Below are 14011 nucleotides of genomic sequence, written 5' to 3' on the forward strand. Positions count from 1 at the left end.
TGGATGATGTATTGTTAGCACACAAAGATAAAAAAACATTGCTAGAATGTTATGCCACACTTACAAATTTTATTAAAAAATTATAATCTAGAGATAGAAATAGATAAAGTACAATTAAATTTTCCAATTAATTATTTAGGAGTTCTATTATCCTCAACCATGGTCCGTCCACCAAAAATTCAAATACGAGTAGATCAACTCAAATCACTTAACGACTTTCAAAAGTTATTAGGAGACATAAATTGGATAAGGCCTTATCTAGGCATACCAACAGGAGAGTTGGGACCTTTATTTGATATCCTAAAAGGTCCATCAGATCCAAATTCACCCCACATGTTAACGCCTGAAGCAAGAAAGGCATTAAAAATTATTGAAACATACATGGAAAATATGCATTTGGATAGAATTGATATAAGTTTGCCTTTATTATTTATTGTACTACCAACAAAAAATATTCCTACAGGAGTATTTTGGCAAGAAGATCCATTATTGTGGATACATTTATCTTATTCTCCTAACACTATTCTTACTAGGTATCCTGAGGCTGTAGGACAATTAATACTCAAAGGAATAAAAGCAGCAAAGGGAGTGTTTGGAATTTCTCCCAATAAAATTATTACTCCATATACTATGGATCAAATTGATGAGTTAGCTAATGAGTTAAATACTTGGGCAATAATCATGTGTAAAACTAATGTTTCATTTGATAATCACTTACCATCTAATCCTTTGTTGTCTTTTTGGTCTTTGCATCCTGTAGTTTTTCCAAAAATGACAAGAAAAACCCCTATCATGAATGCTCCAAATGTATTCACTGATGGGTCAAATAATGGTACAGCAGCAGTAGTTACCCCTGATCAAACTTTTACATTTTTAGTACCCAAACAATCAGCTCAAAAGGTAGAGCTTAATGCAGTTTTACAAGCTTTTGTGATGTTTATAGATTCTGTATTTAATTTATTTTCTGATAGTCAGTATGTAGTTAATGCTATAGTATCCCTTGAAGATGCTGGCAGGATTTCCCCTTCCTCTACTGTTTTCTCTTTGTTTTCTGCTATACAAAGTCTAATCTGGGACAGAAAAGATCCATTCTTTATAGGACATATCGGAGCACATACAGGATTGCCTGGAGCCCTTAGTTTGGGCAACGATTTAGCAGATAAAACTACACATGACATACATATTTTCTCTACACTAGAAGAAGCTACACATTTTCATAAAAGGTTCCATGTCAATGCTAATACTTTACAAAAGCATTTTAAAATAACTAAGGAACAAGCTAGACAAATAATAAAACAATGTCAAAATTGTGTGACCTTTTTACCACAAGTTAATCTTGGAGTCAATCCTAGAGGACTCATACCTAACCATATTTGGCAGATGGACGTCACACACTTGCCAGAATTTGGAAAATTAAAATATTTGCATGTTACAGTTGATACTTCTTCCGGATTTTTGATGGGATCCCTTCATTCCGGAGAAAAAACTAAAGATGTTATAGCTCATTGCTTACAAAATTTTGCCACTGTGGGCGTTCCAAAACAGTTAAAAACAGATAATGATCCTGGTTATACTTCTACCTCTTTTAAACAATTTTGCTCATCATTTGGCATTACTCATATAACAGGAATTCCATACAATCCACAGGGACAAGGCATAATTGAAAGAGCTCATCAAACTATTAAAATGTACTTACTAAAGCAAAAAGAGGGAATTGGAAAGGGGTATATGTCACCCAAAGATAAACTTAAAATAACCCTTTTTACTCTAAACTTTTTAAATTTGGATTCCTCAGGGCTTAGTGCTGCGGAAAGGCATATGTGTCCAAAAAATGTTCATAAGCCTAAGGTACTTTGGAAGGATATTCTAACAGGACAATGGAAAGGTCCTGACCCAGTGATTGTCTGGAGTCGGGGTTCTGTTTGTGTTTTTCCACAGGGAGAACAGCAGACGATTTGGATTCCAGAGAGATTAACTAAAACAATTTCTACAGGCCAAAAGGAAGATGATTTGACTCAAATCCATAACAGCTGATATCCAGAACTCCAGTTTGGCTATTCTTACATCTGCGACAGTGATTAACCAGGATGCTTTTTTCAATATTTATTTTATTATTTGCCTTTTCCCACATCATAAAGTTCTATTTTATTTTTGAGCTCATACAGACCTAGGTTAATGTTTTTCTGATCAGTTTTATTTTTTGACTGTGGAGTTTTTAAGCATTGCAATGGAGATTTCACCTAGGTAAAGCTACAAGGCCTTTACTATTGTCTTATGTGTTGTATGTTATGTGTGCACACTTCTGTTTTGTGTTGTATGTCTGTATGTGCGTATGTCCATATATCATATATGAGGAGCGCTCATGAATAAATGGATCCGAATTTTTTTATTCACGTGATTTTAATGGTTTAATTTAGATTGGGTAAACAGCTGTTGAAAATTGTTTTAATATGTGAACAAATAAGGAGGTTAACAGATCTGTTTGTTTACTTTCACCTTTCCTTCTCATTATATTTAATAATTCTGTTCAGGATAATGTAAATTGTTCAAAAAATTGTTTTCTTAGTGCCTGTTGGAATGTTACATAATTTTTTTCTTAGCATCATTGCCAGAATTCCTATCTTCATCCCAGTGCCGGTGAAGACAATGATAAAACCAAACTACAGCTTCTTCGATAGTTATCACAACAAACTGTAAAAACTGATGCATCAATGAATAATAACTCAACAAGTAATGCTCAATTAAGGAGTTGATTTACTTTGGGAGGAAATGGACATATTGACAGATTCCTCTGCTTTGAATTGCTTGCAGACCTTGCCTGGACTATGTGTCACTTGTATGCATTGTGAACTATCTGTTGGTACAGTGAATTGTGGTAGTGCTGGAGTATTTTTGCTGATGGTGTCACCGGTGGTACAATTTTTCAAAGGAGCCCTCAATTGGCTTAGTGTCATGGCATTTTGCATCCTCCTCCCTTCTACTAGTGATGGTCTAAAATTTGGGGGCCAACAGAGGTGAGACAAAGAACCTCACCCCCCCACTGGTGCAAAGGCCTATCCACAAGTATGGCTGTATGCTGGACCGGTAGTCAGTGACGGGTATGATCCAATTGCAGTGGTACCAACCTAAGACAGGAGGCTGACGCCTAGAGGTCAGTTCATCCAATGACGGGTAAGCACCATATATTGAATTGGACTGCCTAACAGGCACGGTCCCTAAGCCACATTGCTTGTTTAATTAAACAAAAAGGGGGAGATGCTGAGAGCCACTGCCGAGTCTGTATGGCCCCTGGCATTTTGCCAACAGTATTGATTGACAGGCGAGGCATTACTATCCGCCTCTGCCGCAACTTTTGAGTTCTCGCACTATTTTGGAGTTCTCGTGGGGATTTCCGGGGATTCCCCGAGAGTTCCCATTGGTTGGGGAAGTGCAGGAGGAGGGATTTCCGGGAGAGATATTTCCGGCTGGGGGTTCCTGGACAAGCCTCCTGGCGCGCTCGGGAGGATTCTCCGGGAGCTGTGTGAAGTGTTTTCCTGCAGTTTAAAAATAAAGTTTGTTCCTGCTTCAGTGGCTCCTGATTTGTGCCCAGCCAGACTGCGGCACACAACAAGTGCTCCTGTCCCGGAACACATGGTAGACAGTCGGGATGGGGAGCAGCCTCTGCCATATTGTCATCCTTCCCCTGCAGAAATTCTCTGCCATCTTGTGCAAACCCGGAAAAAACGGTTAAGCCACCATCTTGTAAGACCATTGATGACTTATCCCCATCGTGTATGGCTTTCCCGGTAAGTGCTAACCCTGGGGGCAATAGAACCAAGGCTGTGCTTCCTGGTCCCCTGTACCTGAAATGGTGTGCTTTTTTAAATGAGGAATTCCATGCTCAGGCTGAGAGGAATCAGGCTGTTAATCCCCTGGTTCCTGTAATTTATGGGATGCTGTTGGGGTCCAGTGATCAATTTTCCACAGGCCTTCAGCAGGCTGCTATCCCTGCCCCCTACCAGGAGCAGGTACAAGCTCTAGGACTAGCAGCATGGAAAAAGTTGGAGGAAGGCCCCTCAGAGCCCCCCGTAGCAGGAATTACTCAGACGGCTACCAAGAATCTTGCTACTTTCATCAAGAGGGTGGAAAAGACCCTCCAAAGGAAATTCCCCCCAGGGCCCCTTTGGGACCAGTTTGTCAAACTGATCTGGGAGGGGATGACCACAGACCACAAACTAGCCTGTGCGGGGATGAAGGACAGATCTATGGGGAGGTGGATAATGGCCATTAAGGATGTCCATACTCAGGCCCACCATCACAGTCGTTGGTCGCAGCCTTGCAGGCCCAAACGGCTTTGCTTGCTGAGGCCCTTACTACCGCCCTCGCCTCTTCCAGTGGCGAGGTAATTGGAGTGGGATCTGCATTGTGGTCCTCCTCCTCCCTGACATTGGGGTCCTCCCTAATAACCAGTCCCTGCCCATACTTGCTGTTGATTATTCCCTTTCCAGGCCCCGAAGAGCCATTCATGCTGTTCCTTGCTGTTGGGTCTGGGGATGGCCACAGGGATGGGAACTGGACTTGCTGGCCTTGGTACTTCTTTACAGATGTACAATAAGCTTTCTCAGCAGATGATAGATGATATGTACCATGTTGCCAGCTATCTTGGACCTGCAATCTCAACTCGATTCCTTGGCTGCAGTAGTCCTCCAAAACCGCCAGAGAGGGAGGATTGCCTGTTCCTACAAGAGGAGTGCTGCTTCTATGCCAATTGCTCTGGTGTTGTTCAAGATAAGATTAAAAGGTTACAGGAGGACCTTAAAAATCGTCGGAATGAGCTGCAATCAAGCTTTCTATGGACTGGGCTAAACGGGTGGCTCCCTTACCTTCACCCCTTTGTAGGCCCCTTGGTTACTATAATTCTTTTTTTTTTTTATTTTTTTTATTGGTTGTTCAAAACATTATAAAGCTCTTGACATATCATATTTCATACATTAGATTCAAGTTGGTTATGAACTCCCAATTTTACCCCAAATACAGATTGCAGAATCACATCGGTTACACATCCACATTTTTACATAATGCCCTATTAGTAACTGTTGTATTCTGCTACCTTGTATTTACATTTGGACCTTGTGTAATCAACAGGCTCCTCCAGTTTCTCAAGGATCAAGCCAAAGCTGTTCAATTGATGGTAGTCCAGCAGCAATATGCTGTCTTACAAGATACTGACTGGGAACCCTATGAGGTTGGCCATGGCCCCTACTGGGATGTGCAGGTGTAAGTCAGAAGCAAGAGGGTTTTTCTTCATAGGCCTAAGTCACCTCCCTTCCTTGAGGTTTCCCATTGGGTCTGCTGACCCTTCAGGTGAACTGCCTGAAGAGCCAGAGTGGTAGTCAATGACGGGTAAGAACCCCAGAGAGGGACAACCTAAGACAGGCACACTCTCGAGTAAGGCAGACATCTGCCAATAAAACAAAAAGGGGAAGATGTAGGACATGTCACATCAGAGAAATAGAAACCTATGATGGAGAAAAGGAAACCTAACTTGCAGACTGATGCTCACTTCCTGGTCTTGGGGCTGCACATGGCTAAGATGGCTCCTGGCGATTAGCCAGAAGGCGTTACCATGGGTTGTAACGAAAAATTGGACCACGTCTAGGATAGACTCAGAATCATTCCGCCCTCATGGACAGCTCGAGTCTCCCCTTAATGGGTGTATACGTGAACTCTCCTCTCCCTGCTGACTTTTATCCTGATTGGCTCCTGTGCCTTAAATTAGCTGTGTGTGCTTCCTCAATAAATGAGCTCCAACCTTGACTGGTCTCCCTGATGCATCTGATTGTCCTCTGGTGAGGGAGGGCTGGGTGCGGGCAGTCAGTCGGCCCTCTCCTTTCTTGGCTTGTCCTGGCCAGGGCGTGTTCTTCCTATCTCTCCTGCAAGTCGGGAAGGAATGAGGACTAAAAACCCTGACAGACCATAAATTCAGAGCAGTTGGAGTGCTCCAAGATAAAATAAAAATGACAAACAGAAGTGTACATTTACATTTAAATGTAAATTATGTAAACAAATGAATATAAGACTGAGACTTTAAAGTTGGGGAGAAAAACAGAACCCAGCTATGTATTTATTGTCTACCTATATATAATTCATATAAAATAATAGAGAAACTAAAAGTAAAATAGTAGAAATACATATACCATGCAAACATTAATCAGGAGAATATGGAATTATTTGTCTTAATAATATCAGACAAAGTAAACTTCAGAATGAGGAATGTTACCGGGAATAAAGAAGGATACAGCATGATTCAAAAGGGATCAATTCTCTGGGAAGTCATAATAATTATAAATTTAATATATGCCTAACAACAAAGCTTCAAAATACCTGAAGCAAAAGATAATTAAACTAAAATGAATTCAAAGAGTTAATATTTTACATAAAGTAAAAATAAGATTTTTGAAAGGATAAATGTGATTTTGTTTCCTGAATTTTTAAAATAGGCAAAGTAAAATCATTTTTGGTAGATGAATAAACATTATAAAGAAGACATGTATGCTGTGGACTCAATGTGTCACCCTAAAATTTATATATCAAACTCCTAATGTAAGGATATTTAGAGATAGGTCCATTGGGAGGGTGAAGCTTCCATAATAAGTGCTCTTTTAAAAAGGTGAAGAGACTAGTATTTGATCTCTCTATGTTTTGAGGACACAGTGTGAAGGTGAACATTTGTAACCCAGGAAAGAGAATCAGCTGATACCTTGATCCTAGACTTTCTAGCATCCAGAAATATAGGAAATAAATTTCTGTTTTTAAGCCACCCAACCTGTCATATCATGTTGTAGTGTCGTGCACTAGTTGGGGTACATGCCCTCACCTAAGAAAACTCATACTGGAATTTAATTGCCCCCGTAATGGTATTGGGTGGTTGAAGGTTGAGGATTTAAGAGGTCATTAAGTTAAATCGATGCTACCCTCATTGGGTGGACTGCCCTAATAAAAGGGATTTCAGGAACAGTCTCTTTCTTTTTGCCTTTCTGCCTTCTACCATGTGATAATGCAGCAGGAAGGCTCTCACCAGGTACCAGAACCTTGATCTTGGACTTTCCAGCTTCCAGAACTGTGAGAAAATAAATTTCTGTTATCAATTGCCCACTTTCAGATGTTTTGTCATAACAGAACAAATCAAACCAAGATGAAACCCAAGCAGATAAAATAAACCATTACAATTGAAGTTAGGGCCAGAAAAGATATGATCAAAAAAAGGAAACAAAGGCACCTTCAGGCTTCCTGAAATGCTCTTTTTCTTATCTTTTTTTATTTGTTCTTTTTAGATATAATGACAGTAGAGTTTATTTCAACATGTTATACACACATGGAGTATAACTTATTCTAACTAGGGTCCCATTCTTATGGTTATACATGATGTGGAGTTTCACAGATCTTGTATTCATATATGAACATAGGAAAGTTATGTTCCATTTATTCTGCTGTTTTTTATAATCCCATCCTCCCTCCCTCCCCTTCATTTCCTTTTGTATAATCCAATAAACTTCTATTCTTCCCTTGCCCCCATCTTGTTGTGTGTTAGCATCCACATATCAAAGAGAACATTTGACCTTTTATGGTTTAGGTTTTTTAGGATTGGCTTATTTCACTTAGTATGATAGTCTCCAGATCCATTTATTTACCAGCAAAGTCATAAAGTCATTCATTTTATGGCTAATATTCCATTGTGTATATATACACCACATTTTCTTTATCCATTCTTCTGTTGAAGGGCACTTGGGTTGTTTCCACAGCTTAGCTATTGTGAATTGAGCTACCATAAACATTGATGTGACTGTGTCACTGTAGTGTGCTGATTTTAAGTCCTTTGAGTATACACCAAGGAGTGGAATAACTGGGTCAAATTGTGGTTCCATTCCAAGTTTTCTGATGAATCTCCATACTGCTTTCCAGAGTGGTTGCACCAATTTGCAGTCCCATCAACAATATATGAGTGTGCTGTTTTTCCCATATCCTCACGAACATTCATTGTTACTTTTATATTTCTTGTCTTTCTTAGAGACTATTAGATCTTTGTCTTATAATTATTCATTATGCTTTAACATAAACGTTTTGTGCATTTATAAACATTATAAAGCAAACAGGTATGCTGTAGATGCAATGTGCGTTTTCTTTTGTGTATGGTACAATAAAATTTTAAGAAAAATTAAAATTTTTGAATACACAATGGGGGAACATAATTGAGTGAATTTTTGAAGTATCATGCTACTAAAAAGCTCATTTCTCCCACTTATATTGTCTCATTACATAATTAGAAAAATGTTTTGAGCTCCTTTTGGCATAGGTTCAGTGATACTCAAAGACATTTGATCTTCAAGTTGAGAGTTTTATTTATTAGTGTGGCTTTTTATCCTTTATACTGACTGTCTCAGTCCTTTATTCTTTATGTATTTTGACTGTGTTGGCATATGGTATATTTTAATTGTCATTTTAGTTCTTTACTGGGGAGTTGATTTAGATCTACTATATTTTTTGACAGAAGTCCGGTATCTTTCCATATGTTTTCTGATACATATAGATTTCATTCTCCTCCACTGATTACTGTTTGCTTTGGTTCATTTAAATTTAAAATTTTATATCGTTTTCATTGTTTAATAAAATTATAAAATATAAATGTACATGTATATTTCTGAATTATTTTATTCACAAATATGAAAGAAATTACAATAAAAAATAGTATCTCAAATAAAACATTGAATTCAATAATTAATGATAATTGAATTTGATTTAATAAAGAAGCATGAAAGAGAAGAATACCATTGATTGAGTATATACTTTATTTGAGGTACTTTACACATAAAATATTTAGTTTGTACAAATGTACCTATGAGAATAGAGCTAGTTTATGCCAGGCTAAAAATACAAATAAATATGAATCTGAATGCTGAAACAATGCTTATTTTATAAACACATCATATATTAATAAATTTGACATTTTTCTTCAGTAGTCATTGCAACCATTATTAACTCCTCCAAGTGAAACAAAACCATGTTTGATGCTTCTCATCCTCAATACTATCATTACTATGTCATCATCTTTTATGTTAAAACATAAGATGGGAATATTTGTAAATTGCTTCCCTCACTAGGAAGGACAACTTTTCTATGTATTAGAATATATATTTAAAAATGAAAGCTGATTTCTCATTTCCCTCCTGTTAATTCCTGAAGATTAATACTTCAGTTCTATGTTAACACAGCCCCATCACCCACTGAGGGATACAGAAGTTTTTGCTTCATATTCTGACAGAGACTTAGGGTCAAGAAAATTGTCCATGTGCCTTCAAACACAAAAGACTTTATGAATAAACATTCTGAAAACTCAAATACTTGAGCATCCTAGTATATAAATGTTCACCATTTTTAAAAGTATTGCTATCATTTAAAAGACAAAAATATTTCTACCACAGAGGAACAACACTGAGAAAATGAGCAAGTTCAAAAACCTTCCTTTGCTTGTAGTCAGATTATTAACAACAGCATGGACTCACTAGAGGTGGCTCCAAAACCAATAATGGAAAACAATCCGGTTCTATGCTTGAGATGGGATGTGCATGCCATGAATACACATGCACACACTCAAAAATGATGAAAATGAGGGGTCCAAAAGTTTGTCATCACAAACAATGCCTTACTTAAACAAAGGAAGCCAATTTCAACAATCATGTCCACTTTTAAGAACAACTGCTAAAAACGTTAAAATAACCTAAAGGCAAATGGGGAGATGTATTCTAGAACTTCAGCATTTCACTACATACCTCCATGATCTGTGCTCTTGGATTCTGCTCACAGTGAAAGAATACGTATTTATGGGTATCATACTAGAAGTACAGAGCTGATCAGGTGAATATAATAATTTGCTAAACAAGTTTTTAAATAAAAGAAAATTACTTAAAAATTTTAAATGGCATACATCCTTCCAAATCATTGGGTCAGTAGGAAAGCGAATGAGAAATATAATGTAATAACTCTAACATTGACAAAAGATTCCAAAAGGTTCAGAAAGACTACAAAGATGAATAATATTAAATGTGAAAGAACAGGAATCATTGCTTTAGTGTTTGCACCATCTTAACACCTACCTGTGAATAGAAGAAAATAAATGTGCACACTAAGAATAGAATGAAATGATGTGATTGCCACTGGAGACACTGGGTCACAGGAGCCCTTCGTGAGATCCAGGGGGAAGGAACACTGGGGATTGAAAGTCTTCTCACAGAAACCCTCATTTACAATCCACAAAAGAATATATCCCTTAGGATCAGTAGGTATCAAAGACTTAACAGAAATAATTCTTTGATTTGTAATAAATACACCAGTCCCTCTCCAAGTGATTTGTGTACCCCCAACCCTGGTTATGATTACTGGCTTTCAAGGATGCCATGCCCTCTGCCCTGTCTGCCTTTTGCTGCAGTGAAAACAGAAGATGATGAGACAGAATCACCAATTCTTTGAGAAGATGGTTTTAGAAGAGGTACAAGTGTAAAGTAACCCTTACACAAGCCCTTTAGCTCTGCCTTCTTTTGTGTGACTGAACAAACATAATCCCAAAAGTCACATGAATTGATGGAAAGAGATTCATCTTTACAGGCCAGAGAGTTGGGAAACTCAGGGAAGTGAAGGACAGGAGGATAAAGAAGAACCCTCAGAAGTAAATAACTTCTGTCTTTATTAACCACAAGTTGGACTCAGGGAGAATGAGCTCTTTAGGGAAGGGCACATTTTAGTGAAGTGGTATCTGGAAAGACTGACAAAAAAAGGTTATTAGGAGCAGGTCTGAAAGCCTTCTCTTATTCCCACAACGTTTATTTTAGCAATGTTTTCTTTTTCCGAAGAGCAAGTGATCAGCCTCTAGGAAGCGAGAGCAATGGGATAATGGAGCACACTGAATTGGTGAGTTCACTCCCACTTGATATTCCTCACCAAATATTTTTTGCTGTTTTACTTTGTCCTGGTGGTTTCTGAGGTACTCAGAATTCCTGCTATAAAGGAAATGCCCACAGCTATTCTATGCCTAAGAGGATCTATACACAGGTTTTAAAAAGAGTCTTCAATTGGTGTGTGTTATGAAAACTTCAAAGTCCCTTCCATCCTATGCAATAATCAAGCTTATCCTTAAAAGGTATGACCTGATGTGATCTGGAAGGCAGCATATTTTGTAACTAATATATTACTGAATACTCTTCACTATAAACTTCTATAGTGTCTGGGACTGTATTCTGCACCTATATTTACCTGAATAAACATCACTCTATCATTTGCCCTTTGGCATTTAGGACCAAAAGATGACTTGTCTCTCATTAATGGAAAGCATCCTGAAAATCAATCAAATAATAAGATGAAACTTCACACAAGCATATATTAGGTGATTCTATTGGCTTTGTTTTTCTCTCTCTCACGAAGGAAGTCAGACCATGTCCCAAACTGAGTCTAACTCAGGGAGGAGGGTCTTGTGAGGATTCTCCCTTCACTTTCCAAACAACTCCAACCTTCCAACTATAATGAGATTCAAATGACAGAGAGAATGAAGAAACAAGAGAGAATTCCTATCCAGACAGACCTTCTGTGTCTCCCACCTTTGCCTTGGAACACAGAGGTGTCTGCTTGGGAGTATTAAGTCTATGACCCGGGGAACACTGGGGATTGACAGTCACCCATCCATAAATCAGGATAGCAAAATCTCCCAGAAATCCTGATACCCCACACAGAGATCTGAAATATCTTAAACTATAAAACAAATTCACTGTCACTTCTTCTACATATAAGTGGACTTAACAGACCAAGGTTTTACAGACAAATATTAAGGGTAAATAATGAAACCAAACTGAAAACCATTATGCAGATGTCTGGAGAGTCAAAGGGTTCTGAGTGAACAAAGTTTGGTGAACACAGAGGTAGGATGGCACTTTTGACACTTTCTGTCTGGGTTATTGTACACACCAACACTGATAACTATAACAGTGATGCAGAATGAAAAGTGAATTGCACAATAAAAGGTGAAATGCACTAAGATTTCATTGTGTTTTTTCTTACCTTTCTTTCTCCTCCTTTGATGCCTATCTTTTGTGTATCTCATTCTGAAGATTCACATAATTATCATTTGAGGTCTTTTATAACTCTTTCTCTGGACACAAACACATAACTTCACTATCTGTTTACACAAGTTGCATATACTGTCATTAATCTTCTCCAGCAGCTCATTAAAAACTTAAAAACAGTCCCTATTTTTGACTATGAGAACATTCAGAAATGAAAATGAAACAGAGTGCAAGAATCCAGTGTCTGGGACTAGAGATGAAGGTCAGTGGCAGAGCACTTCCCTGGCGTGCACAAGGCCATGAATTCATCCTCAGCACTGCAATAATAATAATAATAATAATAATAACAATAAAAGGAAATAAAAGAAAAACCAAAGTCTGATCATTAAAACATTCTCACAAAGTATGACATCCCCAGCAGTGCAGTCAGCAGTATTGTCTTCAGTGGTTTGCTTAATAGAATAATAGAATCTAAGGAACTCATGACTCTGAAAAGAAAGGGAAACATCCCAGAGGATATGTGACATTGTCGTTTTTCTTCTCTGCCCTTAGGAAGCCATGAATGCATCAGGAGCCAATATGGTGACTGAATTCATACTTTTGAGTTTTTCCTGCTCCAGAGAGATCCAGGTCCTACTCTTCATGCTGTTCCTTGTGTCCTACATCCTGACACTGTTGGGAAATGGGGCCATCATCTGTGCAGTAAAGCTGGACCCAAAACTCCACACCCCAATGTACCTCCTGCTGGCCAACTTCTCTTTCCTGGAAATCTGTTACATCAACACCACTGTCCCAAATATGTTAGGAAACTTCCTGTCCAAGACAAAAACCATCTCTTTCACAGCCTGCTTCCTGCAGTTCTACTTCTTCTTCTCCTTGGGCACCAGTGAGACCTTCCTATTGCCCCTTATGGCATTTGACCGGTACTTGGCCATCTGTCGGCCTCTCCACTATCCCACCATCATGAGCAATCGTCTCTGCACAATCTTGGTGAGCCTCTGCTGGGTGACTGCCTTCCTCTGCTTTCCAGTGCCTATCTATTTTATCACTCAACTCCCCTTTTGTGGCCCCAATATCATTGACCACTTTGTCTGTGACCCTGGTCCTCTTCTGGCCCTGTCCTGTGTTCCTGCACCTGGAATTGAACTTTCCTGTTCCTTATTGAGTTCAGTCATTATCTTCTTCACCCTTTTCTTCATCCTTGCCTCCTACACCCTGGTCCTCAGAGCAGTATTTCGTGTGCCCTCAGCTGCTGGAAGGCGCAAGGCTTTTTCCACCTGTGGTTCTCACCTAGTCGTGGTGTCTCTCTTCTATGCAACACTGATGGTGATGTACATCAGCCCAAACTCTGGGAATCCAGCTGGGACACAGAAGGTTGTAACCTTGATCTACTCCTCAGTGACCCCACTTGTAAACCCACTCATCTACAGTCTCCGGAACAAAGACATGAAGGCGGCCTTGAGAAAAATTAAGATACTCACTAAAATTAGTCAAAATTCGTGAGCGCTCATAAGTGGATCATGTTTTCTCCCCCATAGATTCCTCCCATTTCCATCTATAGGTGACAACTGTGGCTTTATTAATTTGCATTTAGAAATACAGCCTCAAATTCTTCTATTTCTGACTGTCAAGTCATGGACAAGAACATGATAATTAAAGTATGCATAGCATTTAAATCAAGATTTGGTGGAAGATAATTTGAATTAAATGAATTCAATTCCTCTGTTTTTCATATTTTTATTAGTCCATTGCAGTTGGAGATATTGGTGGTATTGTTTCATGTTCATAAATGTGCACAATATAACAATGTACTTTAATCAATATCATTCCCCCTCTTTCCCTCCACTTCTCTCTCCTCCTTGCCCTTTCTTCTACTGTAATGATGCCCCTTTGATTTTAATGAAATCACCCATACACACTTTTAT

At 38.6% G+C, this 14011-nt stretch overlaps 1 protein-coding gene across 1 annotated transcript; it reads left to right on the forward strand.

Annotated features, from left to right (window-relative positions):
• Positions 1-12644: 12644 nt before the first annotated feature.
• On the forward strand, positions 12645-13589 carry LOC124104570 (olfactory receptor 11H6-like). Its single transcript, XM_046461587.1, has one exon. It carries the CDS (start codon positions 12645-12647, stop codon positions 13587-13589), a length of 945 nt encoding a protein of 314 aa, XP_046317543.1.
• Positions 13590-14011: the final 422 nt, after the last annotated feature.

Source organism: Marmota monax, unplaced genomic scaffold (genome assembly GCF_021218885.2).
Source record: "Marmota monax isolate L192 unplaced genomic scaffold, Marmota_monax_Labrador192_F-V1.1 WCK01_AAM20220418_F8-fsc00001, whole genome shotgun sequence".
In the NCBI taxonomy this organism is placed as follows: domain Eukaryota; kingdom Metazoa; phylum Chordata; class Mammalia; order Rodentia; family Sciuridae; genus Marmota; species Marmota monax.

What these genes read in the sequence shown, in the direction of transcription:
- LOC124104570 (XM_046461587.1), top strand. Translation starts at nt 12,645, where the DNA reads ATGAATGCATCAGGAGCCAATATGGTGACTGAATTCATACTTTTGAGT.